Source organism: Pipistrellus kuhlii, unplaced genomic scaffold (assembly GCF_014108245.1).
Source record: "Pipistrellus kuhlii isolate mPipKuh1 unplaced genomic scaffold, mPipKuh1.p scaffold_m20_p_3, whole genome shotgun sequence".
In the NCBI taxonomy this organism is placed as follows: Eukaryota; Metazoa; Chordata; class Mammalia; order Chiroptera; family Vespertilionidae; genus Pipistrellus; species Pipistrellus kuhlii.
In genome coordinates, this window is record NW_023425529.1 from 153,890,396 (window position 1) to 153,915,449 (window position 25,054).

The 25,054-nt window shown below is 40.8% G+C and overlaps 1 protein-coding gene across 1 annotated transcript; it reads left to right on the plus strand.

Annotated features, from left to right (window-relative positions):
• The first annotated feature begins 49 nt into the window (after positions 1-49).
• METTL21C (methyltransferase 21C, AARS1 lysine) lies at positions 50-25,054 on the plus strand. The gene is made up of 5 exons (XM_036458938.2): positions 50-821; positions 1,805-1,880; positions 18,595-18,761; positions 19,875-19,992; positions 23,250-25,054. Exons 2-5 carry the CDS (start codon positions 1,859-1,861, stop codon positions 23,651-23,653), a joined length of 711 nt encoding a protein of 236 aa, XP_036314831.1. The 5' UTR covers positions 50-821; positions 1,805-1,858; the 3' UTR covers positions 23,654-25,054.

The following is a 25,054-nucleotide window of genomic DNA, read 5'->3' on the forward strand; positions in this document are numbered from 1 at the left end:
ACAACAGAATAGTGATTACCAGGGAAGAAAGGAGGTGGGTGGGCAGAGTGAAGTGGGTAAAAGGGTCAAATATACGGTAACAGAAGGAAACTGCTTCAGATAGGGAGCATGCATAGAATGCACAGATGTTGAATTATAATTTACACCTGAAAATTATTAACCAGTTACTTTTATCCCAATAAGTTTAATTTTAGAAATACATTTTCAGTGAACAGGGGTTATTTAATATGTACTCAAATGCTACTCTACATGCATATGTGCAGGTGAACAGGTGGACACACCCCTTAGCCTTCCTATTCTGAGTAGGAAGGAATCCTGGTAATTAGATTCCTGTGTCCAGAGCACAACAGCACACATTCAAAAACATTCTGGTTCTAAGAACGATGTTTGCCACCCAGACAGGTGACATGAAAAATATGTAGCCTCGGTCTCTCAGAATGTCATAACTGAAGAGTCTTAAATAACTCTTGGTATCAAATTAAAAGATGGATCGCTTCGCCCAAATAATCTTCAGTCACTTGAAAGAGTGATTTATATTCACCTACTTAACTTTAGCTGTATTCATGCGACATTCACATGGGATATTTCTACTGTACTTCAGGCCCCTTATTCATGGGCGTTCCAGCCTCACTGCTATATAACCAGAGGCTCTGAGCTGCAGCTGGCAGGACCCTAATCCCTTCTGCAAGGACTCGAGGAATTGCTGCCAGTGTGTACAAACTGCCTGCTCGCCTTTCAGGCACCATCAGAGGTCTCATCAGCAAAACAAAAGTTGTGGATGATTCTTTTTAACCTTCCAGAAATTCAGCTAACTCGTTTAGGTAGGTCCAGATTTAACACTTAGTAAATGTTGACCTTCAGGCAGACACGTATAATAAAGAATGCTCTCTTTAAAGGGAGAGAAACCGGGAACAAGAAGGGTGACCACTCTTGCTACTGTTTAGCCATGTAACCTCAGGCATGTAATTTAACCTTTTCTCCTCTCCCTTATTTGCAAACTATAGGGGAAATAATTTGTCTTCTAACTTACTGTAAAGAAAATGTGATGGCTATGAAAAATGTTTTGGGATCCTTGGAAGAAAGGAGTGCTATATAAATTAATGATAGTATAGTTGTTATTTTATGGCCCCAAATTGAGATTTAAGATCAAATAATTGCTTTCCAAAGTTGGAATAGCAGTTTGTTTAAGTTTATTCACAGGATAGTCTCTATTGAGAAGCATAAAATGCTTTAATGTCTTCAGTTTTAACTATGTTTGCTGAATTAGTATGGATTCTTTAAATCAGAAGCTACTCAAAAGACCATTAGGTAGGAGGGCCAGTTGACATTGGATATGTGCTAATGACACATTGGTGGGAACAATGTGAACGTTGAATTTATTACTATGTAGGAAGCTTTATTTTAGATGAATACTATATGAAACCAATTTTATACTATATGAAACACTGAATGAAACCAATTTTCTCCCAATGCTTTAATTATCTCTTAAGATTGCTATGTAACTGGTCAATATAAAGATGATGACTTTCTTGTGATAGCTGAGTTAAGTCTCTGGTGAAGAATGTTTTATTTCTCCAGTTGCTTCTAAAATTTCTGACTCTGAAGCCTTTGTTTGAAATTTTTTATTTGTACTAGATAGTTTGTGTTTCCATGGTATTCCTTAAAGCATGATTTATTAAAATATAATTTTAATATCATGTCTCTGCTATATTTGAAGTTAAGTTTTATTATGTAAACATAAAAGCACTCAACACATTTTGAATTAATTGCTACTATTTGACATTTTAATGTATTATTTTCCCAGTTTTCAAGCACGATCAGGAAAACAATATATGGCCATCCATTAGTTCATCGCTTAATGGATCCAAAAGCTCAAAAAGGTAAATTATTTTATGTTTCCTTATGTAATTTGATTAATTGGAAGATGATAAACAACTAACAGAATACAAAAATCTTATCTTTTCAGTGTTCATTATTGTCTTAAATGGAGCTAGGACTTTTATCAATTACATACTATATCTTGGCTTGTGTTTGCTATCCGGTAAATATCTCTAATAGTGTTCAGTGTTTTACGGCTGTACCTACAGTCCTGATATGTAAAAGGTAATTTTGAAGATAATTAAAAAAATATCTATATTTTTTAATCTGCAAAAATGGAATAATTCTTTTCCTAAGTGCTCTACACGTGATTGTGATCTTGAGTTACTTTATTTCAGATAAGAAGATTGTAAGGGAGATAAGAAGTCTTATGTAAAACTACATGTTTTTACTCATGCTTGGATGAAAGATGATTTTATACTATGAAAATATTTATCACCTTTTTTTATGGTCCCTCTGATGTATTAGTTAAAGGCAAATACATACAGAATGTAATTAACCTCTTGGTGAAAGGAGAATTTAAGTTTGAATTCTGCTACCAGTGTAGTTATTTGAAATAACTCACCATTTTTATATCATCTTAAATACCGTGGATTTGCTGGATTATGCCATATAATTATCCCCATTATTTTGAGATAAAAAGTGAAGATACACACTCTTGCTATACCCTAGAAGAATTATTGTATTACCATGTTTTTGTAGTATATATTTTATTATTATTATTATTATTATTATTATTATTATTATTATTTTTTTAATCTTTATTGTTCAAATTATTACAAAGGTTCCTCATTTCTTCCCTCCTCCACCAGGTTCCTACCCCACCCTCTGCCCCCTCCACATCCCCCATTGTCCTCATCCATAGGTGCAGTTTATGTTCAGTCTCTTCCTCCCTTCCTTTCCCCGATAGTAAATCCCTTTTCAGATAGTAAATCAGTTACTTAGCATTTTCTCATATCAATAATACCTCCACATGCCCAATGATACATTTCACACAAAAGACATTTCCAAATAGGTCAACCAGCCTCATCCAGGCCCCACCCAAGGCACTCACAGATCAACACCCCAGCCCTATACTAACTCAACACATCCAGATCTAAGCCTTCATCACTTGATTCAGCAGACCCTCCAGTTCCCCCAAAAGTTTCCAGCCATGTCTGAGAGGCAGCCGTGGGGCAGGGGCAGGCGAGGAGCGAGCTGTTCCGGGCCTGGCTGCTCCGGGCCTGGGCTCTGTTGCTCTGGTTCGTTCCACAACCAGCTGCTCCGGGTCTGGTCACTGCCATTCCTGACCTAGTTGCTCTGGACCTGGCTGCTGCTGCTCCGGGCCTGGCCGCACCCGACCCGGCTGCTCCGGGCCCGGCCGCTCCGGGCCTGGCTGCTCCCAGCCCAGCAGCTGCTGCTCCAGGCCTGGCCGCATCGGACCCGGCTGCTCCGGGCCTGGCCGCTCCCAGCCTGGCAGCTGCTGCTCCGGGCCTGGTGACACCAGATCCGGCTGCTCCGGGCCTGGCCGCTCCCAGCCTGGCAGCCGCTGCTCCAGGCCTGGCCGCACCGGACCCGGCTACTCCGGGCCTGGCCGCTCCCAGCCTGGCAGCCGCTGCTCCGGGCCTGGCCGCTCCCAGCCTGGCAACCACTGTTTCAGGCCTGGCCGCACCAGACCCAGCTGCTCCGGGCCTGGCCGCTCCCAGCCTGGAAGCTGCTGCTCTGGGCCTGGCTGCACCAGACCCGGCTATTCCATGCCTGGCCGCTCCCAGCCTGGCAGCCTCTGCTTTGGGCCTGGCCGCACCAGACCTGGCTGCTCCGGGCCTGGCCGCTTCCAGCCTGGCAACCGCTGTTTCAGGCCTGGCCGCACCCGACCCAGCTGCTCCAGGCCTGGCTGCTCCTAGCCTGGCAGCCGCTGCTCTGGACCTGGCCGCACCAGACCCGGCTGCTCCGGGCCTGGCCGCTCCCAGCCTGGCAGCCGCTGCTTTGGGCCTGTCCGCTCCCAGCCTGGCAGCTGCTGCTCCGGGCCTGACCGCACCCAACCCGGCTGCTCTGGGCCCGGCTGTCCCGGGCCCGGCCGCTCCGAGTCTGGCCGCTCCCAGCCTGGATGCTCCGGGCTTGGCTACTGCTGTTCTGGGCCTGGCTGCTCCCAACCCAGCTGCTCTGGGCCCGGCTTCTCCGGGCCCGGCCACTCCGGGCCCGGCCACTCCGGGTCTGGGTGTTCCTGGACTGGCCACCCTGGGCTTGGCTGCCTCCGCCTCAGGCCTGGCTGCCACTGCCCCAGGTCTGGCTGCTCCAGTGCTGGCTATTGTTGTTCTGGTTCTGGCTGCTGCTGCTCTGGGGCCTGGCCGTTGCTGCTCCGGGCCCAGTTGCCACTTCCTTGTGTCTGGGCACTCTAGGCCTGGCCGCCGCTGTTCCAACATTCTGTCCTTTTTTTTTTTTTTTTTTTTTTTTTTTTTTAAATATATTTTATTGATTTTATACAGAGAGGAAGGGAGAGAGATAGAAAGTCAGAAACATCGATGAGAGAGAGTCATCGATCAGCTGCCTCTTGCACACCCCCTACTGGGGACGTGCCCGCAACCAAGGTACATGCCCTTGACCGGAATCGAACCCAGGACCCTTCAGTCCCCAAGCCGACACTCTATCCATTGAGCCAAACCGGTCCCGGCTTTTTTTTTTTTTTTTTTTAAACGCATTTATGTTGCAATGTTGGCTGGTGAGTTGAGTTCTGACTTAGTCTTTGATTTTTCAAGTTCTTCCTTGTATTCTTTCTTAAGTAATTTTACTATCTTTTGCTCTCACTTGATTTCTTCACATTGAGAACCTCTTTGGTTTCTTCCTCCTTGTCCTGGGAGCTCAGCAGCTTGGCCTGTGGCATCCCTTTGTTCTCCATGGGCTCCTGCGTGGCTTCAGCCTGTTGCCAGGGTCGGCGCCGCCCAGGAAGCAGCCCAAGGCCTTGGCTCCATTGCCCGTGCTCAGAGGTCGAGGGCTCAGGGGCCCCCCCCCCCCCCCCTGGGGTCCCTGTCACCTGGCTCCCTGCCGGCGCCCGGCTGGCCGGTGTCCAGCAGGGGCTCCTGTCGCATTCCTCCAGTCTGGAGCTTTTTTTTCTCTTTCCCGCTAGGGGAGTCTAGGATCAGAGTCAACCGACTGTCCTCTGCGCGCAGTGTGCACGACTCTGGGGGCTCCGCTTTTCGCCACTCCCCTGGGATTCTGACTCACAGCCCCATCTCCCCCTGCCCGAGCCTGGGTCCCCAGAGATTGGCACAGAACTGGGGTTCAGAGCAGTCCGGACTGAGGCTCGTCGCCGCCGGAGGCCCTGTTCCTTCCGGCTAGGGTAATCCAGCATCAGAGTCAACATTCAGTCCTCTGCACACAATGTGCGCGCGACTCCGGGGGCCCTGCTTTTCACTGCTCGCCTGGGATTCTGCCTCACAGCCCTGTCTCCCCCTGCCGGAGCCTGGGTCCCCAGGGTCTGGCTCATAACTGGGGGTCAGCGCTACTGGTTCGGGGGTTTAGCCCAGGCTGGGGGTTTTATTTCCTTCCTGCTAGGGAACGCCAGGCAGCACCCAGCCCTCTCCTCTCCGGCTGCGACCTCTCTGCACGCGCATGCGTGCGAGCGCGCAACATGACTCCGTACCTTAGGCTTTTTTTCAGCTCCTCTGATTTTCCTTCTGGTTTTCTCTTTCCTTCTTGTTGTAGAATTTTCAGTCAGTCGACTACCTGTAGCTCTGGGCGATGTCCACTCTACATTTTAGTTGTATTCCATTGAAATTGTTGTGTGCTGCTGCGGTTAAGTGTCTACCCGAGCAGCCATCTTGGATTCTCCTCTATATATTTTATTATTTTGGCTCATCTCCTTTATCTATACACTGTGGATGTTTTCTAAAAGCTATAGTCCTATTTTCCCCTTTTTTTAGGCATACCAGGTGCCCTCTACCTAGGTGAGCATATTTCTAGGCTCTGAGAGGTGGGTGTATGCCCAGTGTTGATTAAACACTAATGGTTTTCCTGTAGTGGTTTTTGTAAACCAAAACATGTAAAGTTGTAATCACTTAGAGAATCCAGCCATTTATAATAGATGATTTGAAGGAAGAAGCAATTTCTATGCAGTTTATGAATACAATTACATCATTATCAACTATGCTTGGTATCATCTGTGTGTACCATAATTTGGCATATTACGAAGGAAACGAAAGAAGTTCAAGGTAAGGTTGAGACAGAATTAGTATTAAAATATTTCACAACATCTCATAATCATCTATACAGCCAATTAAAGCTTTAAAAACATGTGTGTTATTGGCGTAGAGTCAGAGGGCATTTTGTTGGAAAGACTTTCAGTAACCAGAGGAACACTCAGTTCTCATGCACTAAAGGATGTTGACTTGTCCTGTCTTTACTCTTTTATACTTAGTATCTTGTGCTTGGAAAGGATGGAACTAACCCATAGCCCAGTTCTTCTATTTCAACACTGGCCTGAGGTACCTAGAATTACAAAATGTCACTTAGTTACAATACACAGATTGAAGTTAGGACTATGGTAGATGTTAAAATTTCCTCTTTCTTTGGTTTCTAATACTAGGTATAATCTAAACTGTTTAAAACCTCGATCCTCATTATTCCAGATATCTTATTTTGTCAACCTCGTGCAAAAGTCACTTCTCCAGTAGCAACGTGTTCTAACCAGTGGTGTGTACTCCTTAGGATCTACAATCTTGGAGTAGGTCCTCCCAACCCAAGGCTCAGTGATTCTTGTGCACAATAACACCTAAATTTGTACCCTCCTCCAAAGTGTTTGGTTGATATCCTATATACTGCCTTGTGTCCGTTTGGCTCTTTCAAGAAAACAGATGGGAAAATGGGATTAAACATGCAAGAGATTTATTGGGGGAAATGTTTGTGGAGGATAAAGAAGGAACAAAAGTAATCAAGGAGGCCTTCAGACCCTGATGCAAGTCTGTGGAGAGGTGAGCGAGAAGAATAGATTGTGCAGGAAGAGCCTTAAGACTGCAACACAGTTCTGAGAAACTCTCTGGCAGGCCGAAGGGGAGCCCCTGAGCAAAAGTTGCTCATTAGAGGAGAGTCTTCTATGGAACAGCAATGGGCTGGCTTTAGTAGGCAACCCTAGAGGTAAGAATGGCCTGTGAGGAGCCAAAGGGACAGCAGCTGGCCCTATTGGGCAGCCATCATCCCCACAGCAGATTCTCACTCTCCCTTCTTTTTCTGAAGAGAAAGGGAGGGAGGGAGGGAGAGAGAGAGAGAGCGCGAGAGAGAGAGAGAGAGAGAGAGAGAGAGAGAGAGAGAGGGAGAGAGAGATTTCTTGTTTTAGTTATTGATGCATTCTTTAGCTGATTCTTGTATGTGTCCTCACCAGGGAGCAAACATATAACCTTGGTGTATCGGGACGGTGCTCTTAGCTGCCCAGCCAGGGCATGAGCAGGTTTTCTTAATCTCAGTGGCACACCTCTGGCTGGCACTTCATGCCACATATTTTTAATATGCATTAAAAAATATTTTTTCTTCACCAATTTGCCTCTCCATTTATATTTTATTTTTTTCCCTCTGAAATCCACCTATATTTTCTACCTCAGTTTATGACAACACCATTTCCCTAGCTATCCAGAAACCTGGAATCATCCTAGTCCAACGGTTGGCAGCCCGCGGCTCGCGAGCCACATGTGGCTCTTTGGCTCTTTGAGTATTTTAATACCACTTCTTCAAAATAGACTTGCCCAGGCCGAAAACCGACTTCTGCGCTTGGGCTATGAAATTTCAATCGCACTGTATGTGCATGCCCATACATGGTACTTGTGGAAGAGCCACATTCAAGAGGCCAAAGAGCTGCATGTGGCTCGAGAGCTGTGATTTGCCTACCACTGTCCTAATCTATCCCCTTTCCTCACATCCTTCATCATTAAACTCCATTGATTTTTTACCTCATATTTTGTTTTCCTACCTTCACCACCTGTTGCAGCATCAGCCTTGATGCAGGTCAGTATTGTTTCTTCTCTTGATTATTATAACTGCCTTCTAACGGCTGACCCCACCCTGGGCTAGTGCCCTTTCTTTATTCTCTCCATTTTCCCCGCCATAGCTTGCATTATCTATTAAAAAATTTCAATTCTTGCCACATTTGCCTTATGTTTAAAATTATTCACTGCATCATTAATATATTTTTAGGATAAAATCAAGACTTAGCATGACATAAAGTGCTTTATCTCATGTTACTGCTACAACTGACCTTACATTCTAGTTCTCAGAGTTTCCCAAATTGAAAAATTAATCATCCCTTTTTTGCCAGAGGGATATTGTGCATGTCGTTTCCTGTGTGTGGCATGGATTGCCCTCTTAGTTGACTAACAAAGTCATACTTACCAAGGCTCTGGTCATTCTCTGAGACATAGAACTTTCTATTTTTGAGTTAGTCTCTATTGTAGCATTTATATGCTCCTCTGTCTTTGTATACATAGTGCTCAGGTACTCAATAAATCAGTGAATTAATGAATTAAGTATAACTGAGGCCCATTGACTGGACTTAAATTTTGCTCATTAGCGATGAACTTGTCTTTGTTGTTACCAATCATTTTAGTCTTTTCACAACAAAGTATATTACTTATGATACCACCTGAAAATCTTTCACAAGGATTTACATAAATCTTTAGTAGAGTTAGATTAATGGGTAATATGGCTTTTAGAAGCAATATTGCCTTAACATATGAAGAAGGAAGTTTATTTGAGTAATTATATTGCTATTTTTTAACATTGATTTCAGAGAGTGGAAGGGTGAGAGACAGAAACATCAATGATGAGAGAGAATCATTGATTGGCTGCCTCCTGTATGCCCTCTACTGGGGATTAAGCCCATAACCCCCGCATGTGACCCGACTGGGAATTGAACAATGGCCTCCTGGTTCATGGGTCAACACTCCATCACTGAGCCACACCAGCAGGGCAATTATATTGCTATTTAAGAAACATATCAAACTATAGTTGGTAGCAATATGTTTAATATACCAGTTAGAGTACTATTACACATATAATTACTAAAGATTCATTCATCAACACATTTATGTGAATAAATATATGTTAAATAAGACTAATAAATTTCCCATATATTGAATAAAAATAACTTAAATATAACAATCTGTTTCAGATGTCTTCAAAGTAAGGTTTAAATGTCAAGTTTGAATGTCAATTGTTGCCCTTAGGAGTGGTCTACTACCACTTCAAAAGCTCACAAATTCATACTTGGCTCCTAGACCTAATGCTGCTGCCTTAGTTCAGACTCTTTCCCATCTTTTGTCTAGATTATTGTATGTCTCCTAATGAGCTTCTAATTTATCCTTCAGTTACTGCTGCCAGAGGTAACTATTTGTTTTATTTTGTTTTTTTCTCATTTAAAAAAATTGCCCTTTATTTCTTTTTTATTTTATTTTAAATTATCTTTATTGTTGAAAGTATTACAGATGTTCCCCTTTGACTCCCTCCTCCCTACTCCCTCAACCTCCCCAGGCCTTCACAGCACTATTGTCTCTGTCCATGGGTTACGCATATATACATTTTAGAGGCCTGGTGCACGAATTTGTGCACCATTGGGGTCCCTTAGCCTGGCATGTGGGATCAGGTCGAAACCAGTTCTCTGACATCCCCTGAGGGGTCCTGGGTTGCAAGAGGTTGCAGGTCAGGCTGAGGAACCTTACTGGTGCACAACTGGGGCCGGGGAGGGACGCAGGAGGTTGGCTAGCTGGAGGGGAACAGTAAGAGGGCATGTCCAGCCTATCTCGCTCAGTCCCTGCTGGAGCCCAGCAGCAAGCTAACCTATTGGTTAGAGCATCTGCTGATTAGTGCACAACATAGTGACTGGTCGACTGGTCAACTGTCTGCCCCCTGGTGGTCAGTGCATGTCATAGCAAGTGGTTGAGCGGCCTTAGCATATCATTAGCATATTACGCTTTGATTGGTTGAATAGCCGACTTGCCAATCGGACACTTAGGCTTTTTATTAGGCTTTTTATTTTATATAGGATAAGTTCTTTGGTTAATCTTTCCCACACTTTTCCTCTGAGAACCTCAGGCTGTTGCATGCTTCCATGTCTCTGGATCTATTTTGTTAGTTAATTTCTTGTTCTTTAGATTTCACATATAAGTGGGATCAGAGGTAAGTTTTTAAATATCAAATCTGATCATGTATTTTTTGTTTTAATGATTTTTATTGACTCCACCTCACCATGTAGAACAAAGGTTCCCAGATATATGATGTCTCTCCAAGCCTGTGTCCAGCCATGGTGGATGTTTTCTCTTTAACAACTTTCCTTCCTTCCTTTTCTGCCTGGCAGCCTTCCTCATTCCTCCAATTTAGCTCAAATGTCTCCTTGAGAATGCTTCTCTAATCTGACCAAACAGTGATACTTACCATAGCAATTTGGAAATATTTCTTTTATTGCACTTATTATACTTCACTGGCATTTGTTTATTTGTCTCTTCCCACAATGATCCCAGCAGCAAACTTTGAGGCCAACTACTTTTCACCTCAATTGCACCCTGGGCAGTCTCAGTAAAAGATGAATTTTTTTTCTTCTTAAACATAGTATCACTTAATCCACTTGATTAAAGTTACAGCCTCTGTACATTCTTGAAATTTAGTAGGCATGTAGACAAAAAATACATTTGTGAAAGCTCAGGAATTAGTTTCAACTTAAGGACTCAAGACCTTGACATTACCCAGGCATTCAGAATTCTATTCTTCATGTTAGCTTGCGACCATTTACTAATCTGAAAATACCTTTAACATCTTTCTTCTTTTTAATCTCTAGATATTTCTTAAAAAGAATGACATTCAGCTTTGAATAGAAGATTCAACCGAATGACAGTCTCTTTTATTTAGTTGAGGGTTTTTTACTCTAAAATATCTGACAGGTTTTCATGACAGTCCTCTAATGGAAGCTTAAATTCACTTGTAATAGCTATTAAGGATGTGTGTGTGTGTGTGTGTGTGTGTGTGTGTGTGTGTGTATTTTTGTGATGTGACCCTTCCATTTATTATTGTTGATACTGACCTTAAAAGTATAAAAAAGAATATAGATCAGCCTTTATTTTTGAAGCTTGCTGCAATTCAGCCTTGGGAGTCAAATCTCTGTAGGATTTTCCTCTTAAGAAAATCATCATCATAATGTGGCAAAATCTTGCTAATTTTCACTTCATAATTAATTCTCAGGAGAACAAGAGCACCTGGTAGATTTTGTTCATTACCAGCAAAGATTTTGTAGCAGGAAATGGTGATAAGATTTTTTTTTATATCAAAAAGCATTAAAATAGATAAGCTCAAGATAGCAACATAGTTGTAATACTATCTTGATTATGTTGTATTTACAATCTGTTTTAATATTTATGTTTCAATATTAAATTCATTAATAAAATAATACACTAAGGTTATAGTAGATAGCTTTTATCTAAAGGTATAGATATGAGTTTTCTGCTTTTCACAGAAGAAAGTCAAGATTCATCATTTTGTGTAATATTATCCAGTTTTAGTTATTTGTCCTGGGGCCTGTGTGCTAAGTAACAAGGAGAAAATATGTGTGGAAAAATTATTATTCAGAATTGTATATTAAATTTCACTGCATGATAATGCTATTAATATTTTGAGATGATTCCTCTTCACATCTACTCATTTATTAATCATCTCAAGATCCAATCCCATATTCAACAAATAACTACATATGCACTTTGAGAGACATGATTTTTTGTATTTTATTGGGAGCATAGATTTCTCCCTTTTACAACAGGCTACTTTAGGGATATCCTTATAACAGTGCAGCTCTTTTTATTAGATTCTGGTTCAGAGGTTCTTATCCTCAACCTTAAGATGGTGCTATTGTTAAAACTTAATATCAAGCATGCCTTTTGGTTTAAATAAATAACTAATATTCAAACTATTACCTCAAAATCTTAAATAGAAGTTAATGCTTAAAAACAGTAGTTGAAGTTTTAAGGTAGAAATAATTGTATGTGTGTCTATATTTTCTTTTAAAATCTCATATATCTAGACAAATTATGTTAAGCAGCCAAGTTTAGTATATTTTGGTTTCTTGGTATAAATTATGCTAATTTTTATCTGTTACTTCTTGTAGAATGACTGTAGTATTCAAATAGCATTTAAGTTGTATTTTTGTCTCATATTGAGCTTTTTGCCAATTAAATGTATATATCTTTTCCCCTCCACAATAAACAATACTATTTAATAAAGAGGGAATATGCAAATTGACCATCTCACCCATCACAAAGATGGCGGCACCAATAGCCACAAGATGGCAGTGCCCAGTTCTCTCAGCCTCACCAGAGTCCCCCAGTCCTGGGAATGGCAGCTACGCCGTTTGCCTGACGCCAGAGTCCCCCATTCTTTTCAGCCCACATGGGGGATGGCTGCTCTGTGTGCCTACCACCGGAGTCCCCCAATTCTTTGACAGAAAATGGGTTGCTTCAAAAGTTGTTAAGCTTCTTAGGACAAAAAGCATTCAAAATCTTTGAAAAGGGAATTCCAATATTTATAAAAGTTTGGACTAGACAATTCAAGGTTATTTCCACTACAACTTTCTATGATTTTGTGATATCAACATTCTGAATTCACATACTACCAGATGTATTGTATGTAAGCAGATATTATTTAAAGGAATGGCCATTATTATTAAAACAACTCATAAAACCATACTGTTTGTATGTCAAGGACATTCTGTGTGATTTTTCTAATGGCTGGACTTAATGCCCCTAAACTGGCAGCTGGATATCCCCCGAGGGGTCCCAGATTGGAGAAGGTGCAGGCCAGGCTGAGTGACACCAACCCCCCCCCCCCCCCCAATGCATGAATTTCGTGCACTGGGTCTCTAGTATTGGTATAAAACATTGTATTTTATTCAACATGATAATGTTTTCTATATTATATGTGGTCATTATAGGCATATAACTACTTTTGAATTACCATATCTATTAGGTAGAATTGTGCTCTTTTAGAATGGATATGCAATTAATAGTAGTTATTGTTGTTTAATGAAATTTCTTTGGTCCTTTATTTTGGGGTATAAGTAATTTTCATTTATAATATACTCACATATATACTTCAAGTCTCATTTCCTTATAAAAATAAAGATGTGATCATTCTTAAAAAGAAATAACTATTTAGGAAGACAGTAAAAAAAAAAAAAGAATTATTTGTTCTTATACTGTGGTTTTTTAAAACAAAAACACTAATCTGGTCAACTAACCTTTAAAAGAAAGTGCAAAGTCAGAGATGTCACTTCGTTCCAGTAAATATTCACTGGCAAAGTTTTTTTTTTATATCAAAGATTGGAACTTTAGGAGATGCTCCTGGGATTTAGTGTACTCAAAAATCTATTAAACCCTGATACCTTAGGTGACTTGTCAAAGAAGTGCTGCATTTACAAGGAGTTTGCAAGGAGGCCCAAGAGGCTATATTCAGCTAAAGGTCAAGGAAGCAATTAATGTTCTCTGCTTTTCCTTGAAGAACTTCCACAGCAAACATTGCACCCCCCCCCCCCCCCCCCCCCCCGCCTCATCTTAGCAAGACAAGTGAATATAGTGAAAGTTAAAGTTCAAACAAAACATATTACTAATATCAGTTGGATCTTATAGCTCTTCCTGAATGTGAACGTGAATGTGAAATATATTAGAAGAGAGGCTCTTGCTAAGGAATGTCAATTTTTCATCTGTTTTCTCTGCTCTCTGCCAAGAGTCCATCGATGTTTGTGGTCCTGGGAGAGCGGGATGGTTGGCTGGGCTCTTCCTGTGGTGTGTAGTGAAGTGGGAACTCTTTTGGGGAATATTTGATTTGGCATGGACTCTATTAAGGGACTGCATAATTTAGGTCAGGAAATCATCTATGTATTTCACAGGTTGACCTGGTGTTCTTTATTCTGTGTTTCATTGTGCTTTCTTGTCTCCTCAGTTGCCATATAACATTGCATTGTCCATTTGTGTGTCTCTCTCTGCACATCTGTCAGGTTCACCAGCACAAGGACTGTATCCTTGAATTTTTTCATTCTCAGTGATTAGACAGTGTGTAGGGTTTAGTAAGTACTCAGAGAATACTTGTTGAATGAATAAATGATTGCATATCTTGGCCTGTCATTTGAAACACTTCTCTCCAGCCTACTGAGGAATCTTACTTCTTGTCCCTTCACTTCTCTTCCAAAGTCTGACATCTCTCTCTCTCTCTCTCTCTCTCTCTCTCTCTCTCTCTCTCTCTCTCTCTCTCTCTCTCTCTCTCTCTCTCTTTCCACTCCTGGCTTCCTTTTGTCTACTTTTATTTACTTTCTCTCCTCCATTTCCTTAGCACATTGTATCCCTATGATAGCACTTCTCCACATGATATCATGTAGTTCTTTTATGGAGTCATAGAAATTCAGTTGTACAGTGGCCTAGTCCAACTAGATTAAACATCAACCTGGCATATCCCTATCTAGAAAGAATAGTCTTCTAGTTTCTGTTCAATATCTTCTGGGGACTAGTTACTTACTACCTTTTGAGGTGAGCCCTTTTATTTTAGAAAAGGTGTGATTGTTAGAAAAATGTTAAAAATTTGCTTAATTGTAATTATTTTCCTTGGGTTCATATTCTGCTCTCTGGCAACCACACACACACACACACACACACACACACACACACACACGAATCTCTTATTTGCTGCACCTTTAAATTTGTCCCCTTGATTGTTTCTTCTTTCTGATAAAAACGCTGATCTTCTGAAACTGCCTTCATGGGGCTGAGGGTCAACAGTCCTCACCTTCCAGTTGCTGCAGTTTCTCAGTGGCTCTCTAAACTGGGGCTTTACAAACTGAATATGGGGCTACAAATATGACCTGACCACTTTAAAATAGAACAGAGTTCTATACTTCTCTCATTTTAAAATTATATTGTTAATAAGGTCTGGGTTTATTAGCTTTTTGATAGTTGTATTTTACTTTTGTCTCATATTGAGCTTTTGGCCAATTAAATGTATATATCTTTTTCCCCTCCACAAATAAGTCATCCTGAATGTGAACTTTATATTTGTCTTTATCAAATTTCATATGAAGTCCAACCCACTGCTATAGCCCATCAAGATATTTTGTTTCACATTCAGTTTTCTACTATAATTCCCCATTACACATATCATTCGAATATTTGATCACACTTTTACAAGTCAAACCAGTAACAAAAATGCCAATCAGAGCAAAGCTGCAAACACCCATTTATTAGAAAGGTCTGTCCAGTGGAAACCAAAGCCAAGTACTTAAGGGGTATTGTGGAGAAAACCCAAACTTATATCCAATTCTTCACAGAGATGGCATGAGGTACCTCATATATTACTGAAGTTCAGACAGTTGTGTATATGCATCTCTACTTTTCCAGAGGGTAGAACCATGTCTGTCTGGCTAACAGCTGTCTTCCATCATCTAGCTCCGTGCCTGGCACATAGAAGGCCTTTAATGCATATGTTTTGTTGAAAGAGTAAATGGAACAACCAAGGAACAAATGTTCTAGCTTAAGATTTTGTTTGTTTTTTGTTTCCTTTTGTAGCTTAAGTTTTTAAAATGAATCTTTTGTACCTATCTGTCTCTATTTTAAAGAATTACCACCTTTTTCATTTTCTTGGTTTCCTTAGTCTTTGTTTTCCACCTTCTCTTCTGAAGAGAATTAAGCCTGGATTCATTAGTGTTGAGGTTGGGGAAGTGGCAAAGAACAAAGACAAGACTTGAAGAATTAGGTATTGTGTAAGAAAGAAATTGTTTCTCTATTAATTCAACTCTTATATTAGACTAGAGGCCTGGTGCACAAAATTTGTGAATGGTTAGGGTCGCTAGGCCTGGCCAGCAATAGGGCTGATCTGGGCCCCTGCTGGCTCCTGCCTTGGTTGGCCTGGTGTCACCTGCTCACCAGCCCCACACCCTGCTGCCGCCACCAGTCGCCTCCCTCTGTGGGGTGACTGGTGGGCAATCCGGGGGCCCCCACTGGCACACACCTTGGCTGGCCTGGGGCCTGCAAGCTTGGGGCAACTCCTGCATAGAGCATCTGCCCACTGGTGGTCAGTGCACATCGTAGAGACTGGTTGTTCTGCTGGTCATTCTGTCATTCAGTTGATTTGCATATTAGGCTTTTATTATATAGGAGAGGTTAAACCTAAGACATACTTCTTTTATGAAGCCATCCCTGAGTAATCTCCACCACAGTGATTTCCCTTTTTTTATTTAACTGTAGAATCCACCCCCAAGCATTATCGCAATATAATTGTATATATTTAAGATGTATAACTTGTTTTACACATTGTGAAATGAATACCATAATCAAGCTAGCATATTATCACCTCACATGGTTAACATTTTCTTTTGTGTGTGTGTGGTGAGAATATTAAAGATCTACTCTCAGTAAACATTATTATTAACTATAGTTACCATGCTGTATATTAGTTCTCCAGAACTTATTCATCTTGTATAACCAAAATTTTGTACCTTTTGATCAGCATCTCCCCATTTCTCTCACTTTCCAGTCCCTGCCCATTCTACTCTCTGCTTCTATGAGCAACTAAGGAATTTTCAGTTGTACAATTCAATATCAAAATATTTTTTATTACATGCTGATCTTATTTTATCATTTAGTTTTATAACCAAAATATCATAAAAGCTTTAACAACAATTCTACCTAATAAAAGAGTTATATGCAAATTAACCATCACTCTGCTACACCCACAAGCCATGTCCACCAGCCACGCCCACCAGTCCATCAGAGCGAGTATGCAAATAAATCCAACTAACAGAGAGCAGGAGGGATGCTTGGGTTTCCCAGGCAACAGAGAAAGCCAAGCTTTCTGCCTGCCCTTGCCAGCCTGGGCCTTCACTCAAGGCTACAAAGTTTCAACTATAGAAGATAAACAAATCCAAACAGAAATGGCTGCCAGCCACGGAGTGAGCAGGAGACTTGGCTCTGCTCCAGGCTACTAAGTTTCAATTGTGGAAGGTAAATAAATTTCAGATACCAGGGCCTCCACTTGAGACTCCAGGGCGTGTAGCTGGCCTGCAAACCCCCACAGGCGCCCTCGTTCAGGCTGCCCCATGCCCCAAGGGAACCCCCACCCTAATCTGGGACACCTTCAGGGCAAACCAGCTGGCCCCCATCCGTGTACCAGGCCTCTATCCTATCTAATAAAAGAGTAATATGCATATTGACCATCATTCCAACACACAATAGCTTCCCCCATGTGGTCAAAGATGGCTGCCCCCATGTGGACACAAGATGGCCACCACAAGATGGCCAGCAGGAGAGGGCAGTTGGGAGGCACCAGGCCTGCAAGGGAGGGAAGATGAGAGTGAGCAGTTGGAGGTGATCAACCCAGCAGGGAGGGAAGTTAGGGGTGACCAGGCCAGCAGAGGAGGGAAGTTGGGGGCAAACAAGCTGGCAGGGGGGCAGTTAAACATCAATCAGACTAGCATGGGAATGGTTAAGGGTGATCATGCTGACAGAGTGGTTAGGGGCAATCAGGAAGGCAGGCAGGAAAGCATTTGGGAGCCAGAAGTCCTGGATTGTGAGAGGGATGTCTCACTGCTGGTTTATGGGCAGTCGGACATCCCTCGAGGGGTCCCAGATTGGAGAGGGTGCAGGCTGGGCTGAGGGACAATCCCCCCCCCCCCCCCCCCGTGCACATATTTCATGCACCGGGCCTCTAGTAATAACAATAATATGTTGAGCCCCATGTATTAATAATTGTAGACAAGGTGTTAAGTGCTTTGCATGCATTATCTTATTTCCAATCTCCCAACACTTATTGATGTATGTTTTTCTATATTTCCCATTTCACAAATAAGAAATTGGAGGCTTAGTGAGAAATGTATATCTTGGTCCATAAATAGTTTGTAAATTCTTTGGGACTATGAAGTTCTTTTTAAATTACATCTTTTTAGTAGTTTAGTTTGGAGCAACCAAAAACGGAGCTCCTTTTTGGCTCCTTTTTTTACAGGTTGTGTGAGTCTCTGAGTCCTAGATTTTTTTTTAATCTGTAAAAATGCAAATAATAATGCATATTTTACAAGATTTGTTGCAAAAATTACATGACATATAATATACAATGTATTTAACATGGGCTGACATGTGAAGAAAGTGCTTGGTAATTGTCAGTTAATGTTGCTTATTAACTTTATGTAATGTTGTTGATGCTATAGTACCATGAGATATGGCCCTCCGCAAAGTAACATAAACATAATAATAAAATAATACAAGACTATATTGTTGGGTGGTGTTAAATATTTTTTTAAAAATCTGAATAAAGGCAGGTCATAAAGGATATGCATTACTGAAATAACTGAAGCTGCATTATACAGCCAATGTGAATAGTTGGGTTCTTATATCCCATCAACATATTTCTTTTGTCCTAGTTGAACAAATTGAGTTGCCTTAAAATATATTGTTTTTAAAAACTATATTAACATTTGTTTCACATAACATTGCAGAAATGGACAGTGGTGATTTAAACTTCAGTGAAATCAGAAAGATGCTGTCATCCTGATGTAAGGAATGTTAGCTTACATCTTGAGTCATTTTCAAATAGTATACCTTATTAGTACATTGCACCTAAAATCAGTGAATATTCAAAAGTAACTTAGAATAACTAGAAATATTGCATTTCCATCACGTTTTTCTTTTTCATTATTTTACTAACACAACCGTAACAATTGCCTTTTTTTTTTACTTACAGGAGACAGAGAAGACAATGATGACAAGAAAGTGGTTGCAGAGATCATGGCAAGGTGTTTTTTTCCAGCTCTAGTAACAACCATCCCCTGGGAAGGATTTCATTTTGTTGGCCATGAGATTCGAATTACTGAAGCCATGGATTGTTATGGTGCTGTTGTTTGGCCATCGGTATAATTTCATACAAAATTTGTTACATTTCAATTATTTTCAGTCAGTTTTGTTCATTACTGTGTACTATTTGTAAAAAGAAAATAGGTTCCATAGTTCTATTTTTTTTTTTTTTTTACCTCAAACAACAGTAAAATTTAGAAATCATGAAATTGGGAAGATGCTTCCACCAATTAATTCTACTTCTGACATGTAAGATTAATAAAATGTTGCTTGCACCTTGAGAGTTTGGTGACCCTAAGGCTTTAGAATTGTGAACATTATATTTCTCATTTAACTGGCACATTTGAGTTAATCAATTATAATGAAATGTTTTTCAATGTCAAATGGAGAAGAGTCTAAAATATTCTCCTTTACTAATTGTCCCATGAAAGGTTCAGACTCCTCATTGCTATCTGCTCCAATCTCACACAATGCTTTGAAATGATTATTATTAGGACCTAGAGGCTCAGTGCACAAATTTGTGCACATTGAAAGGAAATTAATTAGAAGGTGGCCAGTGGACTGGGACTGGGCAAGATAGGTTGGACATGCCCTGGAGCCAACCTTCCATAGTCCCTCCTTGGCAGGCTGCACCTGGGGCAGCACCAGAGCTTGAAGGGCATCTACAGAGTGAGCAAGGTCCCTCTGGCAGGTGGGGATCCCTTAGCTAGGCATGAGGGGATCAGGCAGAAACCAGCAGTCCGACATCCCCTGAGGGGTCCTGGAGTGCAAGAGGGGACTCTACAAAGTTGCTGTTGCTCAGCAGCTCCTGTGTTGAGCATCTGCCCCCTGGTAGTCAGTGCGTATCATAGTTACCAGCCAGTCATCTGGTTGGCCCATCACTTAGCCTTTTATAGATATAGATTACTTTCTTTAAAGATAATCAACCTAAGCAACTGAATTCCATACTGTCTCTTTTCTCTTCAACAATCCCCAAAAATTCTTTCTAGCCTAAATGTTGAGTCCTTGGAGGATGTACTTCTGTTGATAATTTTATGTAGTTCTGTGTATACACACAAACATACACACACAAATATCAAAGTATTAGTGAGCTATTTATTTAATAGGGTTTAATTATACATCTGTTCTTACTGGTCAAGTACTATTTCTTTTTCTTTTTAACTTTCATAGGCCCTTGTTCTATGCTATTTTCTGGAGACAAATGTAAAGCAGTATAATATGGTTGACAAAAATGTGATTGAAATTGGAGCAGGAACAGGGCTTATCTCCATTGTGGCAAGTTTACTAGGTAAGTAGGTATTTATTATTATGTATTTATTTGCTGCAAAAAGCTTTATTGTTTCATTTGGCCTGATGCATGGGAGAGGGCTTCAGGGTGGTCAAAGGAATGGATAGTAATTTCAGGGAGAGGCTCAGGTAAGAGTCAGACACCAGGGAAATGCAGAGATGCCCCTCAAAGGCCTCTGGGTCCAAAGGCTCCCATTCCTGTTTGAGGGTGATCCTTTCGAAGAGATACTCGCCCAGCCCAGCCTGGGGGCAGGCTAGCCTGTAGATGTTAGTCAGGTGTCGCCCATCTTCTTGATGAATTTCACCTCCTTATCCAGGAAGAGGTTCTCCAGGAAGTCACAGAGCTGAGGGTCTGCACAGGTAGAAGCCAAGGCACACAGTTCCAAAAGGGCCTGGTTCAGGTCCCTCTCCACGGCCAGGGCGGCCTCCATGGCGTCCTGAGTTTTGCCCACTCATCTTGGGAGGCTTCAGCACTTCCTGGAAGAGAATGCGGCTGCCACGCTTGTTGTGCAACTTTTAGAGATGCTCAGCACCCCTGCGCTTCTTCTCTGCCAACTCGAGCCCTCTGCCTCAAGAGCCACATCTTCCAGGTGGAAATAGAAGCCCAGGGAGAGGTAGGTGTAGGAGGCCCGGAGATGCAGGTTGGCCAGGCGGTTGACTTGCAGCCTCCACCTCGGTGGAATAAGTCTGACAAATTTGTGAGCTCACAGTTGTTCAGCAATAAAGAGTTAAGGTAGGATAAAAAAACAAACAAAACTGGTGTGTTGGCTGGTCCTGGAGGTGGTTCTGAGGGTGGTGACTGGATAAGATGCAGGAGAGTGGTCAGAGGGTGGAGTGGTCAGAGGCTGGAGAATCCCTGGTTTTGTTCCGTCCAAACATTGTTGAAGCAAGAGGCAGATATGGGACCGCTGAGGGCACTGCCTAGGTGTTTTTGATGGTGTTTGAAGAACTTAATGATCAAATATCATTATCTGCTTTAACTATCCAATGTACTATGATCTTGGTCTATTTTTAATTCCTTAATTGTTTGAATGAGCTTCATCAAGAAGCTATAAATTTTAAAGTCACCTTACTGATTTCTTTTAGATTTTTCTGTGAAGTTGTATTAATTCTTCTCAGGGAGTGCTAAGTCACAAATGTATTCTAATTTTGAGGTGCACTTAAGCATCCTGGCTGGCTGCTAGAGGAGATGCGTGAAATACTAAGTATAGGCAAAATCTACTGCTGCTGACTCTCATATTCTTTATCTAAATTTTAGCCCATTTTAACATTTCCATATAGCCATATATTTCTTTTGGGTTTTGAAGTCCTATGCTTTTATGAAAAAGCCCCTCTTAGAATAGAGAAGCAATATTAGAAATTATGTGTGCTTTTAATTTTATGCATTTGCCTGTGGCTTTTTTTTTCGCAGTTCAGTTTCATTCTTCTTTTGCAACCTCTTGTTTTTCTCACCAGAATCTTATTTTCCAGCTAAATGTGTGAGGGTCTCTGCATGCCTCAGCTTGCTCTAGTTAAATCTTTTTGTTGTTGTTGTTATAGATTATCTTGATTTAGCTGCCTTTTCTGGTGTGTGCTACCCAAATCTTGATTTCCTTCATCTTTAGAAGTGTACACCTACCACTCTAAAATCTTGAGAAGAATTCGAGATTTAGCAATTTATAATGTTCTAAAATTTGGGAAAATATAGGACCCTTGAAGTCCTCCTCAAATATATATATATAGTTTATCCTGATTCTGCTTTTCAAAGTCATCATTCCATTTTGTGTGAATAGAGTCTAAAGCACTATTAAAGGCTTCCCTATCTAGGAGCAGAATTTGTGTTAGGGAAGTAATTTGTTTCATTAAAAAGAATTATCCTTTCAGTATGCTTGTCTATCTGGACAAAAATATCAAAAGATTGAAGCTTTGCCCTAACGAGTTTGGCTCAGTGGATAGAGCGTCGGCCTGCGGACTGAAGGGTCCCAAGTTTGATTTCGGTCAAGGGCGTGTACCTTGGTTGCGGGCACATCCCTTGTAGGGGGTATGCAGGAGGCAGCTGATGGATGATTCTCTCTCATCGATGTTTCTAACTCTCTTTCCCTCTCTCTTCCTCTCTGTAAAAAAAAAATAAAAAAAAAATCAATAAAAAACCTTCAATCAATTAAAAAAAAGATCGAAGCTTTCTTTAGTCAGTAATACAAAAAATGGTGGTGTTCACTTTTCTAGACATAATGATATTAATAGTCAGATATATATTTACACTCACTATAAGTAAGGGTGTATTCCTTTTCTTGGGATTTAAAAAACATTTGTAGAAAATGATAGAGCCACCCACATTAGAGTTGAAGATTCATAGTTCTGCAATTCTACCTATGGTGTGCATATTTCCCTCCCATTTTAATGTTTCCCACAAAATACAATTAGTGGCCAGAGGAACTTTCCACTGGGACTAAGAAATGGGTTCTAAAGTGGTCTGAACAAGACTTCTCTTCCAGTTCTGCTTTCCCATTGCTTCCTGAGTCTGTTCTTATCGGAGAATGTGGAATTGACCAATCTGGATTTATTTACACATTATTTTAAGGGCCAATTTTATTTGGTTATTGGACCTTCCATTTCTCTCCTGCAAATGTCCACCACTATTCACTTTTAACTAGGAAATGGTTTATGTTTTCTTCATCTGAGCATTCTGTTCTGCATCTGGATTTTTGGCTGTATGAACACTATATGCAGCTTGACTTAAAATTAGGTCAAACTGAAAACTTGGGCATAAACATCAATGCCATTGAAAAGTCTTTCCTCCCCCCATTTCTCATATTTTAGTATTTTTCTATTCAATGATAGGATGCCCAATTTTGTATACACTTGTTCAGTATCACAGCACTGGGGCTCCAATTCTTTTAGGGAAGAAACTGGCCATCTTTTAACAATGACTTTTGATAGTTCTAGTGAGGATATCAAATATTTTAAATTTACTTTTCTCTTGATTATTTTTCCCTAGCATTTAGTAGATAAATAGAAAGTAACAGCAGCAGCAACAAAACAAAGAAAAAATTGGAACAGAAAAACAGTGCAAAAGTACATGGGAATCGAATATTTTTAAGGGGAGGCATAAAACTGCCTTAGCATCCTTTTTGAAAGGGATTTCTCTGCTGTGTGTACCGACCAGTTTTTTCCTTGGGACTAGCAGTTGTGCAGAATTGCAATATGCATGTTGGCTTGAAACTGGATTGTTTACTTTATCCCATGAGGGTTACTTTTCTACTGCCCTTTGCTTCACAGGTGCACATGTGACTGCCACAGATTTACCTGAATTACTTGGAAACCTGCAATATAATATATCCCGAAACACCAAAATGAAATGTAAGCATTTGCCTCAGGTTAAAGAACTCTCCTGGGGCATAGCTTTAGACAAGAACTTCCCCAGGTCTTCCAACAATTTCGATTATATCTTGGCGGCTGATGTTGTCTACGCTCATCCTTTCCTGGAAGAACTCCTCATTACCTTTGACCATCTGTGCAAAGAAGCTACCATCATCCTCTGGGTCATGAAATTTAGGTTAGAGAAAGAAAATAAATTTATAGATAGATTTAAGGAATTGTTTGACGTGGAGGAGATTTCTAGTTTCCCTAGCTTGAATATTAAGCTGTATAAAGCTATGAAGAAAAATCGAAGGAGTGCATGATATCCTCAAAGGAGGACTTGGAAGGCAAAGGCAATTTCTAGTATATTATGACTTTAAAGAAGACCCTGGATAAGATGATGCAGCATTGACTTTCTCAAGGGGGAACACACACACACACACACACACACACACACACACTATATCCAAGATAGCAATTTTCTAATTCATAGCACATGGGTCTGGAGGATGGCAGAGCCATACTATGTGGTTAGGACATTGGTTAGGACACTGTCTGCTTTTTTAAATTCCTACTTCCATAGCACCTTTTGTTATTATGATCTTTGTAATAAATAGTGCAATTATTATTATTCTTAATGGATAACTGTAGATGGAGGTTTTCAATAATGATATCTCAAAAATAAACTTATGTTATTCTCTCTTTAGAAGTAAAGAAGTGGACTATAGTGGGATATGCAAATAAATCTGAAAGAGCAGATACATAATATAATGGTAAATGTTAGATTATTGTGGTTTTTGTAAGAGCCAGTCTATAGGCAGTCTGTCACCTCTGGTTGGCAGGGAGGGCCTTCAGCACAACCTCTGAAATCAATCAAGCTTGTGGATTTGAGGTTATAGGCAAGGACATTTCACTCTGGTAAATGAAAAATGAATGGAAGTGAACATAAAACAGTTGGGATTTTGGAGGAGTTATTGTTTTATTTTTAAGCCAAGTACAGTTATTTTTCTTTTATCACAAAAACAGAAATAAATATAAAAACTTTGGATTGAAAGTACACATAAAAAGATATAGGCTCTAATCTCAAATAACCAGACAAATGGCTGTTTAAAGTCTAAAACTCTTCTGATGAACATATAGATCTAGATATTTGAAATCCTATGTGATTTTTCCCCCACATGGGCCTTAAGAGATTAGAAGTCTGAAGTAATTAAAGTCAGTGAAAGGAGAACAAAAAATTAGAATTTTGTTCCATGTAATAAGAGTGCATTGGTTAGTAGTTTGCTAGGCTACCACAGTGCCCTTGGAAGATACTTGCTCTCCTAAACCCAGCCCTTTCTGCTTTGCTGGAAGTTCTCAGTCCACTCAGGGAGAGTAGAGCTAACAGGATTATTTCCTAGGACCCTGATCTGTAAACCAGATGCAAGTTTGTTGCCAGTGGATTTTTTTGTTATGTGTGGTTCATAGGACCATTTCTCAGTAACTCCCAATATTTACATAGTTTTTGCAGCCTGTTGCATGTATAATAATCCTTTAATCCTCACAACCATTCTAAGAAGTGTAAGTAATATCATTATCCCTACTTCACGGATAAACTGAGGCTGAGAGCTGTGAAGACGCTTGCCCCAGGCTAGGCAGCTGCAGAGCGGCAGTGATAGGGTTCTCATGCCCTGGCTTGTTTGAGCACAGAGCCTGTGCTCTTCTTACTTACTGCCTTTGTGTAT